The 20862-nt window shown below is 45.0% G+C and overlaps 1 protein-coding gene across 1 annotated transcript in view; it reads right to left on the bottom strand.

Annotated features, from left to right (window-relative positions):
* The window catches only part of LOC121284312 (protocadherin-16-like), a 178983-nt gene that overhangs the window by 9029 nt on the left and 149092 nt on the right, over nucleotides 1-20862 (bottom strand). Inside the window, exon 18 of the mRNA XM_041199699.1 lies at nucleotides 1296-1573. Within this exon, the coding sequence (XP_041055633.1) occupies nucleotides 1296-1573 (278 nt within the window). The remainder of the gene's footprint in view (nucleotides 1-1295; nucleotides 1574-20862) is intronic.

Below are 20862 nucleotides of genomic sequence, written 5' to 3'. Positions count from 1 at the left end.
TCAGCTCCTGTATGGTCTGTGTGTGTGTCTCAGTGTCAGCTCCTGTATGGTCTGTGTGTGTGTCTCAGTGTCAGCTCCTGTATGGTCTGTGTGTGTCTCAGTGCCAGCTCCTGTATGGTCTGTGTGTGTGTCTCAGTGTCAGCTCCTGTACAGTCTGTGTGTGTGTCTCAGTGTCAGCTCCTGTATGGTCTGTGTGTGTCTCAGTGTCAGCTCCTGTACAGTCTGTGTGTGTGTCTCAGTGCCAGCTCCTGTATGGTCTGTGTGTGTGTCTCAGTGTCAGCTCCTGTATGGTCTGTGTGTGTGTCTCAGTGTCAGCTCCTGTATGGTCTGTGTGTGTGTCTCAGTGTCAGCTCCTGTATGGTCTGTGTGTGTGTCTCAGTGTCAGCTCCTGTATGGTCCGTGTGTGTGTCTCAGTGTCAGCTCCTGTACGGTCTGTGTGTGTGTGTGTGTGTGTGTGTGTGTGTGTGTCAGTGTCAGCTCCTGTACGGTCCATGTGTGTGTGTCTCAGTGTCAGCTCCTGTACAGTCTGTGTGTGTGTCTCAGTGTCAGCTCCTGTACAGTCTGTGTGTGTGTGTGTGTGTCAGTGTCAGCTCCTGTACGGTCCATGTGTGTGTGTCTCAGTGTCAGCTCCTGTATGGTCTGTGTGTGTGTCTCAGTGTCAGCTCCTGTATGGTCTGTGTGTGTGTGTATCTCAGTGTCAGCTCCTGTACAGTCTGTGTGTGTGTCTCAGTGTCAGCTCCTGTATGGTCTGTGTGTGTCTCAGTGTCAGCTCCTGTACAGTCTGTGTGTGTGTCTCAGTGCCAGCTCCTGTATGGTCTGTGTGTGTGTCTCAGTGTCAGCTCCTGTATGGTCTGTGTGTGTGTCTCAGTGTCAGCTCCTGTATGGTCTGTGTGTGTGTCTCAGTGTCAGCTCCTGTATGGTCTGTGTGTGTGTGTCTCAGTGTCAGCTCCTGTACGGTCCGTGTGTGTGTGTCTCAGTGTCAGCTCCTGTACGGTCCGTGTGTGTCTCAGTGTCAGCTCCTGTACGGTCCATGTGTGTGTCTCAGTGTCAGCTCATATATGGTCTGTGTGTGTGTGTCTCAGTGTCAGCTCCTGTACGGTCCGTGTGTGTGTGTCTCAGTGTCAGCTCCTGTATGGTCTGTGTGTGTGTGTGTGTCTCAGTGTCAGCTCCTGTACAGTCTGTGTGTGTGTGTGTGTCTCAGTGTCAGCTCCTGTACGGTCCGTGTGTGTGTGTCTCAGTGTCAGCTCCTGTACGGTCCGTGTGTGTGTGTCTCAGTGTCAGTGCCTACCTCTCACCTGATACAAGTCCTGCACAAAGACTGGAGAATTGTCATTAACATCCTCAACTACAATAGTTAGATTCGCCTCAGTTCCATGTTTCGAGTCAGATGTTTGGACCGTGAGCATATACCAGCTGCGTTCTTCGAAGTCCAGTGTGTCTGACAGAGAGATGATGCCACGGTAAGGATTGATGCTGAACTTCTGACTTCCTGTCACCAACTTGTAGGACAACACAGGACCGGAATCCACATCATTTCCTGTTACCTTGGTGATCTCTGAGCCAATCAGTGCATCTGTGGCCAGGATAGAGAGAGAGGGAGATGAGTCACAAAGTCCCTGGTTGATGATTCCTGCCTCATGTCCGGGGAGTGAACATCCTGCTTGAGGTGGACAGGTAACTGGCCTGTCCAGAAGGTGCTGGATAAGGAGATAAACACACCAATCTCTCAGCCCTCAATCTCTGCTGCTTTACTCAGAGACTTCACAAGAACTTATATTTGTACAGCACTTTTAACACAATGAAATGCCCCGGGGTGGGCAGAATAAAACAAAACCTGGCACCAAACCACAAAAGGAGAAACCAGGTCAGGGGGACCAAACGCTTGGACTAAAAGGTAAGTTTTAAGAAGTGTCTTAAAGGAGGAAAATGATGTAGAGAGGCAGAGAGGTTGTGGGTGGGATTTCCAGAGAGTAAGTGAGGGATCCCAACAAGGATAAACATTTTAAAACTAAGACATTGCTTAACCGGTAGCCAATCGAGTACAGGAATGATAGGGTTAAAGAAATGGGCAGTGGAGTCTGGATGACCTCAAGTTTGCAGAGTGTAGAATGTGGGATACTAGCCAGAAGTGTGTTGAAATAATTGAGTTTAGAGGCAAGGAATACACGAATGAGTGTTTTAGCATCAGATGAACTGAGACAGAAGCTAAGTCATAAGATTAAATAGTATATCCAGCACAGAACCAGGCCATTCGACTCAACCAGACCATGCAGATGTTTATCTTCCACTCAAACCTCCTCCCATCATTCCTCATCTAAATCTACCATTGGAACACTCTATCCCCTTCTCCTTCAGATGTTTATCCTGTTTCCCCTTAAATGTGTTTTGTTTTAACCTCCTGACTCCCCAAAGCCTGTCCAGCATCTACAAGACACAAGTCAGGAGTGTGATGGAAAACTCTCCACTTGCCTGGATGAGTGCAGCTCCCACAACACTCAAGAAGCTCAACACCATCCAGGACAAAGCAGCCCACATGATCTGCAAAATACCTGCTCAATTCATCTGCCACCTCCTTATTTTCCATTATCTTTCCTTCTCACTTTCTATGGGACCAACGCTCACTTTGTTAACTTATCTTTTTAAAAAATCTATAGAAACTTATACCATCTGTTTTTATATTCCTGCTAGCTTTCTCTCATCCTCAGCTTTCTCCTTCTTAATTTTTTTAGTTATTCTTTGCTGGTTCTTGAAATCTGACCAATCTTCTGACTGACCAGTGATCTTTGCAGATTTTAGTGTTGCTTTCAATTTGATACCATCCTTAAGTTCTTTATCCAGCTACGAATGATGCATCCTTCTCAAAGAGTTTTTTTTTCTCACTGGGATAAACTTTTGCTGAGAGTTGTTAAACGTTTGTCACAGCATCTCTACTGTCCTACTTTTAACCTAGTTTCCCAGTTCACTTTAGTTAGCTCTTCTTTCATACCCTTATAATTGCTTTTTTTCAAGTTTAAAATACTAGTCTTAGATCCACACTTCACACCTTCAAATGGAAAGGGGTATGTGAGGAAACATGTGACTATGCCAGAATGAGACAGAGGCTGATTGAGTAGCGAACTGGGTTTACATGATAAAGCTCTGGTAAATCCTTTTCAGCTTTTAACTGCAGATTAAGAATCAAGATCTGACATAGTACTAACCTTCAGGTTAACTTGTTAAACAGAAAACTACTTGAGGTGGCAGTTATCTGTCAATCAACTGAAAATAGTTGGTTCAAGAGGTGTTAATTACTGTAGCAAGAAGCTAAACTAGCTAGTGACTCATCAGAGGGTCTATAAAAGAGACAGGCTACCTGTTTATGAATTGAGTTGTTTTAGTTCAAAGGGGGATAAATGCAGATTGTAAATGGTGTAAGTAAGGTAACGATAGGGTAAGTTTGTTTTTACAAGTCTAAGAGCCAGTATAAAGAAACGAGTTTAATCAGTTCTAGGAAGAAAGCATTTCTGAAGAGACTGCTTAAGACAATAGAGAGATCAAAGGGAAGGAACGCAATTAAGGAAATACTAAAGCCCAGGTGGGGGCAGCTGCTCAGGTCTTCCAGAAGACAGCAGGATAGTTGTCAGAACTCCCAGAAAACAGTGTGAACAAGGCCAGACTGGGAGAACCAGTCGCTGTCAGCCTCAGGGGACACCCAAAGAAAAAGGCACAATGTAGTAAAAATTACTGGAATTCTATATATTTTCTATACAAGCTGCTGAACAGGAAAGGGGAAGGTTAGCTCTGAGGGTAATTAAGTTATGATCTGTGGAACTGTTTTAAAATACTATTTCTTGTGTGAAACCAGTCATATGTTCAAGTGTAATTGTGTTTTTCCCCCTTTATTCTTATAATAAATATTTACTTTACTATAAAATCATCACAAGTAGTCAGGGACATCATTTCCTGATTTCAGAACTTCTCCTCATATTACACAATTCGTAAAAACCATATTTGCAGCTATTTAAAATTTCCCTCTGGGGACCTCAGCATTTATTATTAGCCATGCTACAACATTTTTCAAACCATACAATCAGTAAGGGGCATGTGGGGGACAGGCACCTACGTCAGAGTGAGGTGGGGACTGAGTGAGCCTCAGCTACATGCGGAAATGAGGTGTGGTATACATGGGAATTATTCTAAGTGAATTAATTGAGTGCCTTACCCCAAAATCAACATCCTGGGGCTTACAATTAACCAGAAACTGAACTGGACCAGCCATATAAATACTGTGGCTACAAGAGCAGGTCAGAGGCTAGGATTTGTGCGGAGAGTAACTCACCTCCTGACTCCCCAAAGCCTGTCCACCATCTACAAGGCACAAGTCAGGAGTGTGATGGAATACTCCCCAATTGCCTGGATGAGTGCAGTTCCAACAACACTCAAGAAGCTGGTCATTGTCCCAGACAAAGCAGCCCGCTTGATTGGCACCACATCCACAAACATTCACTCCCTCCACCACCGACACACAGTAGCAGCAGTGTGTACCATCTACAAGATGCACTGCAGGAATTCACCAAGGCTCCTTCAACAGCACCTTCCAAACCCATGATCACTACCATCTAGAAGGACAAGGGCAGCAGATAGATGGGAACACCACCACCTGGAAGTTGCCCTCCAAGCCACTCACCATCCTGACTTGGAAATATATCACCATTCCTTCACTGTCACTGGGTCAAAATCCTGGAACTCCCTCCCTAACAGCACTGTGGGTGTACCTACACCACATGGACTGCAGCGGTTCAAGTAGGCAGCTCACCACCATCTTCTCAAGGGCAATTAGGGATGGGCAATAAATGCTGGCCCAGCCAGCGAAGCCCACACCCTGTTAATGAATAAATGAATGAAAAATTAAATTAAATTAAGTTAACTAAATGAGTAACAATGGCGGGGCAGGTGTTATATTGCAGCTGTGGAATGTGGGCGCTTTTGGATGCCAAGGCGATCCATGACAAACATGTCTGCAGGAAGTGTAAGCAGCTTGAGGAATTCCGGATCAGGATTATTGATCTGGAAGCTGAAATGCAGACATTGCACAATATAAGGGAGGGGGAGAAATACCTGGGCGCTTTGTTCCAGAAGACAGTCACACCTCTTGGAAGAGGGTCATCTGTTTTGGTCAGCAGTGAGGGACAGGAGGATGTGACTGTCAGTGAGGCAGGTAATGGGACCGAGCAGACAGTGGGGGAGGAGACTCAGTCTTTGCGATTGTCAAACAGGTTTGAGGTGCTCACAACCTGTGTAGATGAAAGTGAAGTCTGCAAGGTGGATGAGCTGACTGGCTATGGCACTGTGATACAGGAGGCCGTTCAAACAGAGGGAGCAAACAGGAATGTAGTGGTAGTAGGGGACAGTATAGTGAGGGAGATTGACACTTTTCTCTGCAGCAAAGAGCTGTGTTACCTGCCCAGTGCCTGGATTATTATCTGAGCCACGTGCAAATTGGCATGGGGCAAATAAGATCAGAAAGATGAATGTGTGGTTCAAAGACTGGCGAGGGAGAAGTGGGCTCTGGTTTATGGGGCACTGGCATCAGTACTGGGGAAAGTGGGGGCTGTACTGTTGGGATGGTTCACACCTGAACTATGCTGGGACCAGTGTTCTCGCAAATCACATAACTGGGGAAGTAGAGAGGGATCTAAAGTAAACACGGTTGATGAGGGGCGGGAGTGGGGGTGAGGGATCAAGCTTGGGAAGATGTGGCAAATAAAGGGGTAGAGTCAAGATAGGAGATCATAATAGCAAGATGGGAACTGAGGGTCAGTGAATGGCAGGAAGGGGCAGAGAGTTAAAACCTAAGGGTACAACAATATTCAAGACTAGATGTTACAAAGATAACAAAAAGACAAAACTAATGGGTCTGTATCTGAATTGACAGTACACACTGAAGTAAATAAATATGATCTGAAAGCCATGGCTGCAGGATGAATAGTGAGGGGTAAATGACCTTCAAGAAGATTGGAAACTAGGTAAAGGTGGAGGGGTAGCGCTGTTAATCAAGGATGGCATTGGTGCAATAGTTAGAGATGACCTTGGTACACGAGATCAGAATACAGAATCGGTTTGGGTGGGGATGAGGAATAGAAGGGGAAAGAAGTCACTAGTGGGAGTGATCTACAAGCCCCCTAACAGTAACCGCAATGTAGAACAAAGTATACATAAGAAATATTGTGTGCTTATGATAAAGGGACAGCAATAATCATGGGTGATTTTAGTCCACATATAAACTGGAAAAATCTGATTGGCAGTAGTAGCCTGGATGAGGAGCTCTTAGAATGCTTTTGAGATAGTTTCTTAGAGCCACACATTCTGGAACCAACCAGAGAGCAAGTTATATTAGACTTGGCATTGTGTAATGTGACAGGATTAATTAATGACCTCAGAGTAAAGGCACCCCTAGGTAGCAGCAACCACAATATGATTGAATTTTATATACAATTTGAAAGGGAGATGAGTGGGTCTAAGACTAGTATCTTAAACTTAATAAAGGCAACTGTGTGGGCATGAAAGCTGAGCTAGCTGAAGTGAACAGGATTACTAGGCTAGAGGATAGAACAACAGAGAAGCAGTGACAAACATTAACTGGGATATTTCAGGATACTCAGATACATTCCTACTATAAAGAAAAATTCTAAGGGGAGGACCAACCATCTGTGGTTAACTAAAGAAGTTAAGGAAAGCATCAAACTTAAGGAATAAACATATAACTCAGCAAAGGTGAGTGGCAGGACAGGTGACTGGCCAGATTATAAAATATGGCAGAGAATGACTAAAAGGTTAATCAGGAGAAAGAAATTAGAGTATGAGAGGAAGGTAGCTAGAAATGTAAAACAGATAGCAAGAGTTTCTAGTGTTTAAAAAGGAAAAGAGTAAGTAAAGTGAGTGTTGGTCCACTAGAGAGTGACAGTGGGGAGTTAATAGATAGTAAGAAAATGGCAGAAGAAATGAACAAATATTTTATTTGTCTTCACTATAGAGGATATAAAAACATTCCAGTAATAACTGTAAATAGGAGGTGGAAAGGAGAGAGGAACTTGGTGAAATTACAATCACTAGGGAAGTGATACTGAGTAAACTGATGGAGCTGTGGGCTGACAAGTCTCTGGGTCCTGATGAGCTTCAATCTAGGGTCTTAAAAAGGGGTGGCTAATGAAGTAGTAGATGCATTGTTGTTAATTTTCCAAAATTCCTTAGATTCTGGAAAGGTTCCATCAGATTGGAAAGTAGCAAATATACCCCCTCTATTCAAAGGAGGGAGGCAGAAAACAGGAAACTATAGGCCAGTTAGCTTGTCGTCTGTCATGGAGAAGGTATTAGAATTGATCATTAAGGAGGTTATAGTTGGGCACTTAGAAAAACTCAAGGTAATTGGGAAGAGTCAGCATGGTTTTGTGAAAGGGAAATTATGTTTAAACAGTTTACTGGAGGTTTTTGAAGGAGTAACATGCACCGTGGATAAAGGGGAGCCTGTAGATGTACTGTACTTGGATTTCCAGAAGGCATTTGATAAGGATTATTGCAGAAAATAAAAGCTCATGGTGTAGGGGGTAACATTTTAATGTGGGTAGAAGATTGGCTGGCTGGCAGAAAGCAGAGAACATGCATAAATGGGTCTTTTTCTGATTGGCAGGATGTGACAGGGAGTCCCACAGGGGTCTGTACTGGGGCCTCAACTTTATACAATTTTATCAATGACTTAAATGAGGGGAGTGAAGGCACCATCTACAAGGCACAAGTCAGGAGTGTGATGGAATCCTCCCTACTTGCTGGGATGCGTGCAGCTCCCACAACTCAAGAAGCTTGACACCGTCCAGGACAAAGCAGCTGCTTGATTGGCACCACATCCACAAACATTTACTCTCTCTGCCACTGACACACAGTAGCAGCACTGTGGATGCACTGCAGGAATTCACCAAGGCTCCTTAGACAGCACCTTCCAAATCCACGACCACTACCATCCAGAAGGACAAGGGCAGCAGATAGATGGGAACACCACCACCTTGGGGTTCCCCTCCAAGTCACTCACCATCCTGACTTGGAAATATATCACCGTTCCTTCACTGTCACTGGGTCAAAATCCTGGAACTCTCTCCCTAACAGCATCAGGGTGTACCTATACCACATGGACTGCAGCGGTTCAAGAAGGTAGCTCACCACCACCTTCTCAAGGGCAACTAGGAATGGGCAATAAATGCTGGCCCAGCCAGTGACACCCACATCCCGTGAATGAACAAGAAAAATGATAGCTAAATTTGCAGATGAAATAAAGGTAGGCAAGGAGGTATATTATGAAGAGGACATAAGAAGGGCATAGAGTGCGTGGGCAAATATCTAGCAGATGGTGTATGGTGTAAGGACATATGAAGTTGTTCACTTTGGGCAGGAAGAATAAAAAAGCCGAGTATTACATAAATAAAGAACGGCTGCAGAATTCTTAGATGCAGGAGGAGCTCGGTATTCTAGTGCACGATTCACAAAAAGTTAGTATGCAGGTACAGCAAGTATTTAAGAAAGCTAATAGAATGTTATCCTTTATTACAAGTAGAATTGGACATTAAAGTAAGGATATTATGCTTCAGTTATACAGGGCATTGGTGAGATTGCACCTCGAGTACTCTGTGCAGTTTTAATCTCCTTATTTAAGGAAGGATGTAAATGTATTGGAGACGGTTCAGAGGAGGTTTACTAGATTGATACCTGGAATGAGTGGGTTGTCTTATGAGGAAAGGTTGGACAGACTGGGCTTGTTTCCACTGGGGTTTAGAAGAGTGAGGGGTGATTTGATTGAAGTTTACAAGACCCTGAACGGCCTTGACAAGGTGGACATGGAAAGGATGTTTCCTCTTGTGGGTGAGTCCAGAACTAGGGGGCACTGGTTTAAAATTAGGGGTCACCCTTTTAGGACAGAGATGAGGAGAAATTTTTTCTCTCAGAAGATTGTGAGACTTTGGAATTCTCTGCCTCAGAAGGTGGTGGAGGCGGAGTCACTGAATATTTTTAAGGCAGAGTTAGATAGATTCTTGTTAGGCAAGGGAATCAAAGGTTATCGGGGGTAGATGGGAAAGTGGAATTCGAAACACAAACAGATCAGCCATGATCTTATTGAATGGCGGAGCAGACTCGAGGAGCCGAATGGCCTCCTCCTGTTCCTATTGCATATGTTCGCATGCAAATTAAATTCTATCACGTTATGATCACTGTCACCACTGCCTGCTCCCTGGTTGGCTCTAGAACATACAGTATTCACAGAATCACAGAGTTTTAACGGCACAGAAGGAGGCCATTCAGCCCATCATGTCTGCACCGGCTCTCCAAATGAGCATTGTGACCTAGTGCCATTGCCCTGCCTTTTCCCTGTACCCCTGCACATTGTTTCTATTTAAATAAACATCCAATGCCCTCCTGAATGCCTCGATTGAATCTGCCTCCACCACACTTCCAGGCCGTGCATTCCAGACCCGAACCACTCGCTGTGTGAAAAAGTTTTTCTCACATCACATTTGCTTCTTTTGCAAATCACTTTAAATCTGTGCCCTCTCGTTCTTGATCCTTTTACGAGCAGGAACAGCTTCTCCCTATCTACTCTGTCCAGCCCCCTCATGATTTTGAACATCTCTATCAAATTTCCTCTCAGCTTCTTCTCTCCAAGGAGAACAGTTCCCAACCTCTCCAATCTATCCTCATAGCTGAAGTTTCTCATCCCTGGAACCATTCTTGTAAACCTCTTCTGCACTCTCTCCAATGTGTTCACATCCTTCCTATAATGTGGCTCCCAGAACTGTACACAATACTCTAGCTGGAATGTAACTAGTGTCTTATATAAATTCAGCATAACCTTCTGCTCTTGTAATCTATGTCCCTATTAATAAAGCCCAGAATACTATATGCTTTATTAACTGCTCTCTCCGCCCTCCAGCCACCTTCAATGATCTATACATATATACACCTAGGTCTAACACAACAAAAACAAAATCAAAAACAAATGCTTAAAAAATGCTGGAAAAACTCAGCAGGTCTGATAGCCTCTGTGCAGAGAAACAGAGTTAACGTTTCGAGTCCGTATAACTCTTCTTCAGAACTAAAGGGAAATAGAAATGAGATGAAATTTATACTGTTTAAGGGAGGTGGAGTAGGTGAAGCTGGATAGAGGGGCAGTGATAGGTGGGGGTAAAGGGGAGATTGACAGGGATGTCATGGACACAAGGTGAAAGGGTTGTTAATAGCGGTTATACTGGCTGAAGGAGGTGCTAATGGTGACAAAGCGAGGAGAGCAGAATGTGATAATGGCCAGACCAGGGGAAGCTCTCTGGACAGGGACAGATGCCCGAGTGGGGGTGGGGTGGAGGGACAGGGTGGTGGTGGGAAAAAAGATTGAAGTTAGGGTAAAAACTGGGGATAAAACAATGAATAAAAATGGAAATAAGTTTAAAAATAATAATGAAAATAAGTGGAATAAATAAATAAAAATAAAAAAAATAAAAATTAATATTGATAAAAGGGGATTAAAAAGGGGGGTGGGGATGGAGGAGAGAGTTCATGGTCTAAAATTGTTGAACTCAATATTCAGTCCAGAGGGCTGTAAAGTGCCTAGTCGGAAGATGAGGTGCTGTTCCTCCAGTTTGCGTTGAGCTTCACTGGAACATTGCAGCAGGCCAAGGATGGACATGTGGGCAAGAGAGCGGGGTGGAATGTTGAAATGGCAAGCGACCGGGAGGTCTGGGTCATGCTTGTGGACAGACCGCAGCTGTTCTGCAAAGCGGTCACCCAGTCTGCGTTTGGTCTCTCCAATGTAGAGGAAACCGCATTGGGAGCAGCGAATACAGTAGACTAAATTGAGGGAAATGCAAGTGAAATGCTGCTTCACTTGAAAGGAGTGTTTGGGCCCTTGGACGGTGAGGAGAGGGGAAGTAAAAGGGAAGGTGTTACACCTTCTGTCGTTGCATGGGAAGGTGCTGTGAGAGAGGGTTGAGGTGTAGGGGGTGATGGAGGAGTGGACCAGGGTGTCCCGGAGGGAACAATCCCTACGGAATGCCGCCAGGGGGGGTGAAGGGAAGATGTGTTTGGTGGTGGCATCATGCTGGAGTTGGTGGAAATGGCGGAGGATGATCCTTTGAATGCGGAGGCTGGTGGGATGATAAGTGAGGACAAGGGGGACCCTATCATGGTTCTGGGAGGGAGGAGAAAGCGTGAGGGCGGATGCGCGGGAGATGGGCCAGACACGGTTGAGGGCCCTGTCAACGACCGTGGGCGGAAAACCTCGGTTACAGCCAATTCAAAATTTTACCCTTTATTTTGTATTGTCTGTCCATGGACAGAATTTTCCCCGCATCGGGGGAGAAGTTGCAGAACGGGCTTGTGGAGGCATGCCTCTGATCAGCGCCACCAATCGGAGGCATGCCGCCATTTTACGTGGGATGGCCAATTAAGGCCCACCAGGAATCGCTATGCGCTCCCTGTGCGGTGGGGGGGGGGGGTCGAGGGGAGCGGATATTCCCCGATCCGGGGGTCTGCTCTTTCACACATACGCACACACTGATCTCCCAGAGGCTAAGTGCTGCCTCAGGGAGATCAGCTCCACACTAAATGCTCAAAACAGAAAAAACAAATTTCCCTGACATGTTCCCTCTTGGGGATTCCATCAAATGAGTTGGGACATGTCCATCACTTTGAGTTACACTTTTGTTACATTTTTAAAACCCACATGAAACCTCATCCTGCCCGTAGATGAGGTTTGACACATTTTCTAGCTCCTGCTGGGGCTCCTGGTCTGCCCACTAACCTTAAGGTTGGACGGGCAGGTCCATTAATTACTTTAATTACTTTGTCAATGGTCTGAATTGGCCATTGACAGGTTGGTGGGCACAGAGCTGATTCGGCTGAGCCCCCGCCTTCCTGAAAATTTAAATGGGGCGCGGTGAAGTTGGGAGTTCCGCCCATCACCCCGTGTCATTTTACACATCAGCAAGCGGACCCCACCCCCTCCCCTCACCCACCGGGAAATCCTGGCCCTTGTCCTTCCTAACAAAATGCATCAACTCACATTTCTCCACATTGAACTTCATCTGCCACCTATCTGCCCACTCCATCAACCCCTGTCTATGTCCTCTTGAAGTTCCACATCATCCTCACAGTTCACAACACTCCCAAGCTTCGTATCACCCACAAACTTTGAAATTGTCCCCTGCACACCAAGATCTAGATTGTTAATACATATCAGGAAAAGCAAGGGTCCCAATACCGACCCCTGGGGAACTCCACTACAAACCTTCCTCCAGCCCAAAAAACATCCATTGACCATTGCTCTCTGCTTCCTATTTTTCAGCCAATTTTGTATCCATGTTGCTACTGTCCCTTTTATTCCATGAGCAATAACTTTCCTCACAAGTCTGTTGTGTGGCACTGTGTCAAATGCCTTTTGAAAGTCCATGTACACCACATCAACAGCATTACCCTCATCAACCTTTCCTGTTACCTCTTCAAAAAACTCCAGCAAGTTAGTGAAACATGAATTCCCTCTTCAGAAATCAATGCTTCCTATCAATCCATATTTTTCCATGTGACTACTAATTCTATCCCAAATAATTGTTTCTAGAATCTTGCCCACCACTGAAGTTAAACTGACTGGCCTGTAATTGCTGGACTTATCCTTACAACCTATTTTGAACAAGGGAATAATGTTTGCAATTCTCCAGTCCTCTGGCACCTCCCCTGAGTCTGGGGACGACTGAAAGATTATGGCCAGTGCTCCTGCAATTTCTACTCTCTCTTCCTTCGATATCCTTGGCTGCATCTCATCTGACTCTGGTGCCTTGTCAACTTTAAGCACTGACAGTCTACACAACATTTCCTCCTTGTCGATTTTGAACGCTTCTAGTGACAGAGTTTCCTTGTCTGTCACCATGGCCTGGGTAGCATCTCCCTCCTTGATAAAGACGGATGCAAAGTATTCATTTAATACCTCAGCCATGGCCCCTTTGTCCATGTGTAAATTCCCTTTTAGGTCCCTAATCGGCCCTACTCCTCCTTTTACCGCCCTTTGACTATTTATATGTCTATAGAAGACTTTGGGATTCCCCTTTATGTTGGCTGCCAGTCTTTTCTCATAATCCCTCCTCACTTCTCTAATATGTTTTATCACCTCCCCTCTGAACCTTCTGTATTCCTCTTGGTTCTTAATTGTATTTTCTATCTGACACTGTCATAGACACACTTTTTCTTCTTTATCTTAATTTCAATCTCCTTTTTCATTCCGGGAGCTCTGGATTTGTTTCCCCTACCTTTCCCTTTCAATGGAATATACCTCGACTGTGCCTGAACCAATTCTTTTTTGAAGGTAGTCCAATGTTCAGCTACAGTTTTTCCCGCCAATCTTTCATTCCAGTCTATCTGGCCCAGCTCCATTCTTGCCCCACTGAAGTCGGCTCTCGTCCAGTTAATTATTCTTACTCTGGATTGCCTATCGTCCTTTTCTATCATCATCCAAAAACATTCAATACAATGATCACTGTCTCCTAAATGTTCCCCCACTGACACTTGAGCTACTTGGCCCACCTCATTTCCAAGAACCAGGTCCAACAGTGCATCTTTTCTTGTTGGATTGGACACATACTGCAGTAGAAAATTCTCCGGAACACAATCTAGGAACTTCTGCCCCTCTCCACCCTTTACACTACCAATTTTCCATATCTAGATTCTAGATATTAAAGTCTCCCATTATAACTACTCTATAATGCCTGTATCTCTCTGTAATTTTCCTGCAGATTTGTTCTTCTACATCCTTCTCACTATTTGGTGGTCTATAGACTACACCGAGCAATGTAATTCCCCCTTTTTTGTTCCTTAGTTTGAGCCAAATAGATTCTGTCCTTGAACCCTCTGGGACATCCTCTTTCTCCAGCACTGCAATGCTCTCCTTAACCAATACAGTCACTCCTCCTCCTTTCCTTCCTTTCCTATCTCTTCTGAATACCTTGTACCGGGGAATATTTAACACCCGGTTCTGCCCTTCCTTGAGCCAGGTCTCTGTTATCACCACAACATCATATTTCCACATGGCAATCTGCACCTGTAACTTCCTAATCTTATTCACTATACTCTGTGCATTCACAAACATGCACAGTAACCCTAATCCTGATTTAGATTCTGTTACTTTGTCCCTCACCCTGACTTCACCTATTAACTTACTATTCTCTATACTAGTGCTATCTGTCCCTCCCAGTATTTTGTGCACCCTGGTATTCCTCTCTAATATTCTCTCCTGGTTCCCACACCCCTGCTGAGTTAGTTTAAAGCCCACCCAACAGCATTAGCAAAATGCCCTGCAAGGAACTCAGCCCCAGCTCAGTTCAGGTGCAACCTGTCCGGCTTGTACAGGTGCCATCTCCCTCAGAGCCAGTCCTGGTGTCCCAGGAATCTAAAGCCCTCCCTCCTGCACCATCTTTCCAGCCACGGATTCAGCTGTTTTCCTCCTATTTCTGTCCTCACTGGCATGTGGCACTGGGAGCAATCTGGAAATTACTACATTTGAGGTCCTGCTTGCTAGTTATCTGCCTAGCTCCCTAAATTCCGATTGCAGCACCACATCGCCCTCCCTATCCAAGTCATTGGTCCCAATGCAGACCTCAACCTCTGGCTGATCACCCTCCCCTAGAAGAATGTCCTGTAGCTGCTCTGTGACATCCTTGACCCTGGCACCAGGGAGGTGACATCCCATCCTGGAGTCATATCTATGGCCATAGAAATGCCTGTGTGCCCCCTAACCAACAAATCCCCTATCACTATATCTCTCCCTTTCTTCCTCTCCTCCTGTACAGCCAAGTTATTCATGGTGCCACAAACCTGGCTCTGACTGCACTCCTCTGAGGAACCAGCACCCTCATCAGCTTCTAAAACCAAAAACTGATTTGTGAGCAGGACCCAGGGGACTCCTGCTCTATCTGCTTACTTCTCCTGGACTGCCTGGTGGTCACCCATTCCCTCTGTCTCCAGGCCCTTAAGCTGTGGTGTAACCACCTCTCTGACCGTGCTAGCCATGTAGCTCTCACCCTCCCAGATGTGCCACACTGACTCCAGCCATCGCTTGAGCTCTGAAACCTGGAGCTCAAGTTTCTGCAGCTGACAGCACTTCCTGCACACGTTGTTGTCTAGGACACCGGTAGCGGGTAGTGTCCATGACTTCCCACGTATTACAGGACATGCATTCCACTTGACTGAGCTGCCCTGCCATATCTTAACTCTACTTCCCTTACGTTAACTTTATTCTACTTTGGATTATTTACATTACTTGATTAATTTCGCCTTAAATTTCCCTTATTCATGGCACTTCTCAATTAAATTCAAGTATAGAAACTTGTTTAAAAGTCACCTATGATTATTGCGGTACCATTCTTACCTGCCCCATATATTTCTTCCTGTATACTCTGTCCTACAATGTAACTACTTTTGGGGGCCGATAAACTTCTCCCACAAGTGACCCCTTACCTTTCCTATTCCTTATCTATAACCAAACTGACTTTACATCTTGCTCTTTCGAGCTAAGGTCATCTCTCACTACTGCACTGATGACATCATTTATTAACAGAGCTAGCCCACAACCTTTTCCTAGCTTCCTATCTTTTCGAAAAAGTAAATATCCTTCAATATTCATGTCCCAGCCTTGGTCACCCTGTAACCATGTCTCTGGAATGACTGTCAGGACTTACATATTTATTTCTATCTGTGCTAACAATTCATCCATTTTGTTATGAATGTTGCACACATTCAGATACACAGCCTTTAACTTTGTCTTTTCACCATTTCTGCAATCGCTGGCCTCATCTGCTGGTGCCCTCTTAAGTTTGTACTCTCTGTCCCTTCCTGCCACACTGGTTATCATTACCCAAATCGCTACTCTGATCTAGTATCTCATTGTTACCTCTTGTTTTATTACATCTCCTCTCACACAATCCCTTCCCTCGACTATTTAGTTTAAAGCCCTCTCCACTGCCCTAGATATACAACTTGCCAGAACACTGCCCCCAGCATGACTCAGGTGAAGCCTATCCCAACAGTACAGCTCCCACATTCCCCAGTACTGATGCCAGAGCCCCAGGAATCAAAACCCATTTCTCCCACACCAACCTTTGAGCCATGCATTTAACTCTCTAATCTTATCTACCCTGCACCAATTTGCTTGTGGCACTGGTAAAATCCAGAGATTATGACCTTTGAGGTTCTGATTTTAATTTAGTCCCTAGCTGCTCAAACCCCCTCAGCAGAACCTTTTTCCTAATCCTGTATATGTCATTGGTACCTGTGTGGACGACAACCATTGGATCCTCCCCTTCCAACTGTAAGTTTCTCTCCAGCCCAGAGCAGATGTCCCGAACCCTGGCATCGGGCAGGGAACAGAGCCATCTAGAGTCTCGCTCTCGGCTGCAGAGAACATTTGAGTGGCTTCCTGTACCACGGGGTCACGGTCAGTTTGCTTATCCACCACTCCTGCTTTCGATCACACATGCTACAAAGACCTCAAACCTATTGGACAATTGCAAGGGCTGAGACTCTTCCATTTCTACCTTTTTGGTTCCTTAACCATAAGACTATAACACATAGGAGCAGAAATTAGGCCATTCAGCCCATCGAGTCTGCTCCGCCATTCAATCATGGCTAAGTTTCTCAACCCCATTCTCCCACCTTCTCCCCGTAACCTTTGATCCCCTTACCAATCAAGAACCTATCTATCTCGGTCTTAAATACACTCAATGACCTGGCCTCTACAGCCTTCTGTGGCAATGAATTCCATAGATTCACCACTCTCTGGCTAAAGAAGTTTCTCCTCATCTCTGTTCTAAAAGGTCTTCCCTTTACTCTGAGGCTGTGCCCTCAGGTCCTAGTCTCTCCTAGTAATAGAAACATCTTCCCCATGTCCACTCTATCCAGAGATAAAAACAAAAAAACTGCGGATGCTGGAAATCCAAAACAAAAACAAAAACAGAATTACCTGGAAAAACTCAGCAGGTCTGGCAGCATCAGCGGAGAAGAAAAGAGTTGACGTTTCGAGTCCTCATGACCCTTCGACAGAACTTGAGTTCGAGTCCAAGAAAGAGTTGAAATATAAGCTGGTTTAAGGTGTGTGTGTGGGGGGCAGAGAGAGAGAGAGAGAGGTGGAGTGGGGGTGTGGTTGTAGGGACAAACAAGCAGTGATAGAAGCAGATCATCAAAAGATGTCAACAACAATGATACAAAAGAACACATAGGTGTTAAAGTTAAAGTTGGTGATATTATCTAAACAAATGTGCTAATTAAGAATGGATGGTAGGGCACTCAAGGTATAGCTCTAGTGGGGGTGGGGAGAGCATAAAAGATGTAAAAAAAAAAAAAATAAATAAATAAATATTTTTTTTTTCTTTTTCTCTTTTTATAATGGAAATAGGTGGGAAAAGGAAAATTTATAAAATTTATTGGAAGATAAAAAGAAGGGGGAAACAGAAAGGGGGTGGGGATGGGGGAGGGAGCTCACGACCTAAAGTTGTTGAATTCAATATTCAGTCCGGAAGGCTGAAAAGTGCCTAGTCGGAATATGAGGTGTTGTTCCTCCAGTTTGCGTTGGGCTTCACTGGAACAAAGCAGCAAGCCAAGGACAGACATGTGGGCAAGAGAGCAGGGTGGAGTGTTGAAATGGCAAGCGACAGGGAGGTTTGGGTCATTCTTGCGGACAGACCGCAGGTGTTCTGCAAAGCGCTCGCCCAGTTTACGTTTGGTCTCTCCAATGTAGAGGAGACCACATTGGGAGCAACGAATGCAGTAGACTAAGTTGGGGGAAATGCAAGTGAAATGCTGCTTCACTTGAAAGGAGTGTTTGGGTCCTTGGACGGTGAGGAGAGAGGAAGTGAAGGGGCAGGTATTGCATCTTTTGCGTGGGCATGGGGTGGTGCCATAGGAGGGGGTTGAGGAGTAGGGGGTGATGGAGGAGTGGACCAGGGTGTCCCGGAGGGAACGATCCCTACAGAATGCCGATAGGGGGGGGTGAAGGGAAGATGTGTTTGGTGGTGACATCATGCTGGAGTTGGTGGAAATGGCAGAGGATGATACTTTGAATGCGGAGGCTGGTAGGGTAATAAGTGAGGACAAGGGGGACCCTATCATGTTTCTGGGAGGGAGGAGAAGGAGTGAGGGCGGATGCGCGGGAGATGGGCCGGACACGGTTGAGGGCCCTGTCAACGACCGTGGGTGGAATACCTCGTTTAAGGAAGAAGTAGGACATGTCAGAGGAACTGTTTTTGAAGGTAGCATCATCGGAACAGATGCGACGGAGGCGATTCGACAGAACTTGAGTTCGAGTCCAAGAAAGAGTTGAAATATAAGCTGGTTTAAGGTGTGTGTGTGGGGGGCGGAGAGAGAGAGAGAGAGGTGGAGTGGGGGTGTGGTTGTAGGGACAAACAAGCAGTGATAGAAGCAGATCATCAAAAGATGTCAACAACAATAATACAAAAGAACACATAGGTGTTAAAAACAAAAAAACCGCGGATGCTGGAAATCCAAAACAAAAACAGAATTACCTGGAAAAACTCAGCAGGTCTGGCAGCATCGGTGGAGAAGAAAAGAGTTGACGTTTCGAGTCCTCATGACCCTTCGACAGAACTTGCGTTCGAGTCCAAGAAAGAGTTGAAATATAAACAAAAACAGAATTACCTGGAAAAACTCAGCAGGTCTGGCAGCATCGGCGGAGAAGAAAAGAGTTGACGTTTCGAGTCCTCATGACCCTTCGACAGAACTTGAGTTCGAAATATAAGCTGGTTTAAGGTGTGTGTGTGGGGGGCAGAGAGAGAGAGAGAGAGAGAGAGGTGGAGTGGGGGTGTGGTTGTAGGGACAAACAAGCAGTGATAGAAGCAGATCATCAAAAGATGTCAACAACAATAATACAAAAGAACACATAGGTGTTAAAGTTAAAGTTGGTGATATTATCTAAACGAATGTGCTAATTAAGAATGGATGGTAGGGCACTCAAGGTATAGCTCTAGTGGGTTTTTTTTTATATATATAATGGAAATAGGTAGGAAAAGGAAAATCTTTATAATTTATTGGAAAAAAAAAGGGAAGGGGGAAACAGAAAGGGGGTGGGGATGGGGGAGGGAGCTTACGACCTAAAGTTGTTGAATTCAATATTCAGTCCAGAAGGCTGTAAAGTCCCTAATCGGAAGATGAGGTGTTGTTCCTCCAGTTTGCGTTGGGCTTCACTGGAACAATGCAGCAGGCTAAGGATGGACATGTGGGCATGAGAGCAGGGTGGAGTGTTAAAATGGCAAGCGACAGGGAGGTTTGGGTCATTCTTGCGGACAGACCGCAGGTGTTCTACAAAGCGGTCGCCCAGTTTACCAAACGTACCAAATCTTCCGACTAGGCACTTTACAGCCCTCCGGACTGAATATTGAATTCAACAACTTTAGGTCGTGTGCTCCCTCCCCCATCCCCACCCCCTTTCTGTTTCCCCCTTCCTTTTGTTTTTTTTTCCAATAAATTATATAGATTTTCCTTTTCCCACCTATTTCCATTATAAAAAGAGAAAAAGAAAAAAAAATATTTATTTATTTATTTATTTTTACATCTTTTATGCTCTCCCCACCCCCACTAGAGCTATACCTTGAGTGCCCTACCATCCATTCTTAATTAGCACATTCGCTTAGATAATATCACCAACTTTAACTTTAACACCTATGTGTTCTTTTGTATTATTGTTGTTGACATCTTTTGATGATCTGCTTCTATCACTGCTTGTTTGTCCCTACAACCACACCCCCACTCCACCTCTCTCTCTCTCTCTCTCTCTCTGCCCCCCACACACACACCTTAAACCAGCTTATATTTCAACTCTTTCTTGGACTCGAACTCAAGTCCTGTCGAAGGGTCATGAGGACTCGAAACGTCAACTCTTTTCTTCTCCGCCGATGCTGCCAGACCTGCTGAGTTTTTCCAGGTAATTCTGTTTTTGTTTTTGTTTTCCACTCTATCCAGGCCTTTCAGTATTCTGTAAGTTTCCATCAGATCCTCTCTCATCCTTCTAAACTCCATTGAGTATAGACCCAGAGTCCTCAAACATTCCTCATATGTTAAGCCTTTCATTCCTGGGATCATTCTTGTGAACCTCCTCTGGACCCTCTCCAGGGTCAGCACATCCTTCCTGAGATACAGCGCCCAAAATTGCTCACAATATTCTAAATGTGGTCTGACCAGAGCTTTATAAAGCCTCAGCAGCACATCCCTGCTTTTATATTCTAGACCTCTCGAGATAAATGCCAACATTGCATTTGCCTTCCTAACTACCAACTCAACCTGCAAGTTAACCTTAAGAGAATCCTGGACTAGGACTCCCAAGTCCCTTTGCACTCCAGATTTCTGAATTCTCTTGCCATGTAGAAAATAGTCTATGCCTCTATTCTTCCTACCAAAGTGCATGACCTCACACTTCCCATGTTGTATTCCATCTGCCACTTCTTTGCCCATTCTCCTAACCTGTCCAAATCCTTCTGCAGCCTCCCCACCTCCTCAGTACTACCTGTCCCTCCACCTATCTTTGTATCATCGCAGTTACACCCTCCTAATCCTGACCAAATCAGAAAACCCTATTCTAAAGGATGTGACTGTCACCTGGAACAAACTGTCCAGGTAACTTCCCCCCTCCTTGATGTGTCTCAGTGTTTGCAGCTCGGCCTCCAGTGTTGTTTATCAGTCAAAGCTCCTTAAATACTGGCACTCACTGCAGATGTGTTCACCTGGATCACTCCAGTGTCCAGGATACCCAACATTCCGCAGTCACAACACATCATCTTTATTATGTGTTAATTAATT

This window comes from Carcharodon carcharias, chromosome 11 (assembly GCF_017639515.1).
Source record: "Carcharodon carcharias isolate sCarCar2 chromosome 11, sCarCar2.pri, whole genome shotgun sequence".
Classification (NCBI taxonomy): domain Eukaryota; kingdom Metazoa; phylum Chordata; class Chondrichthyes; order Lamniformes; family Lamnidae; genus Carcharodon; species Carcharodon carcharias.
The sequence above is the reverse complement of the archived record's forward strand: the minus strand, read 5'-3'. Positions and strand labels throughout refer to the sequence as shown.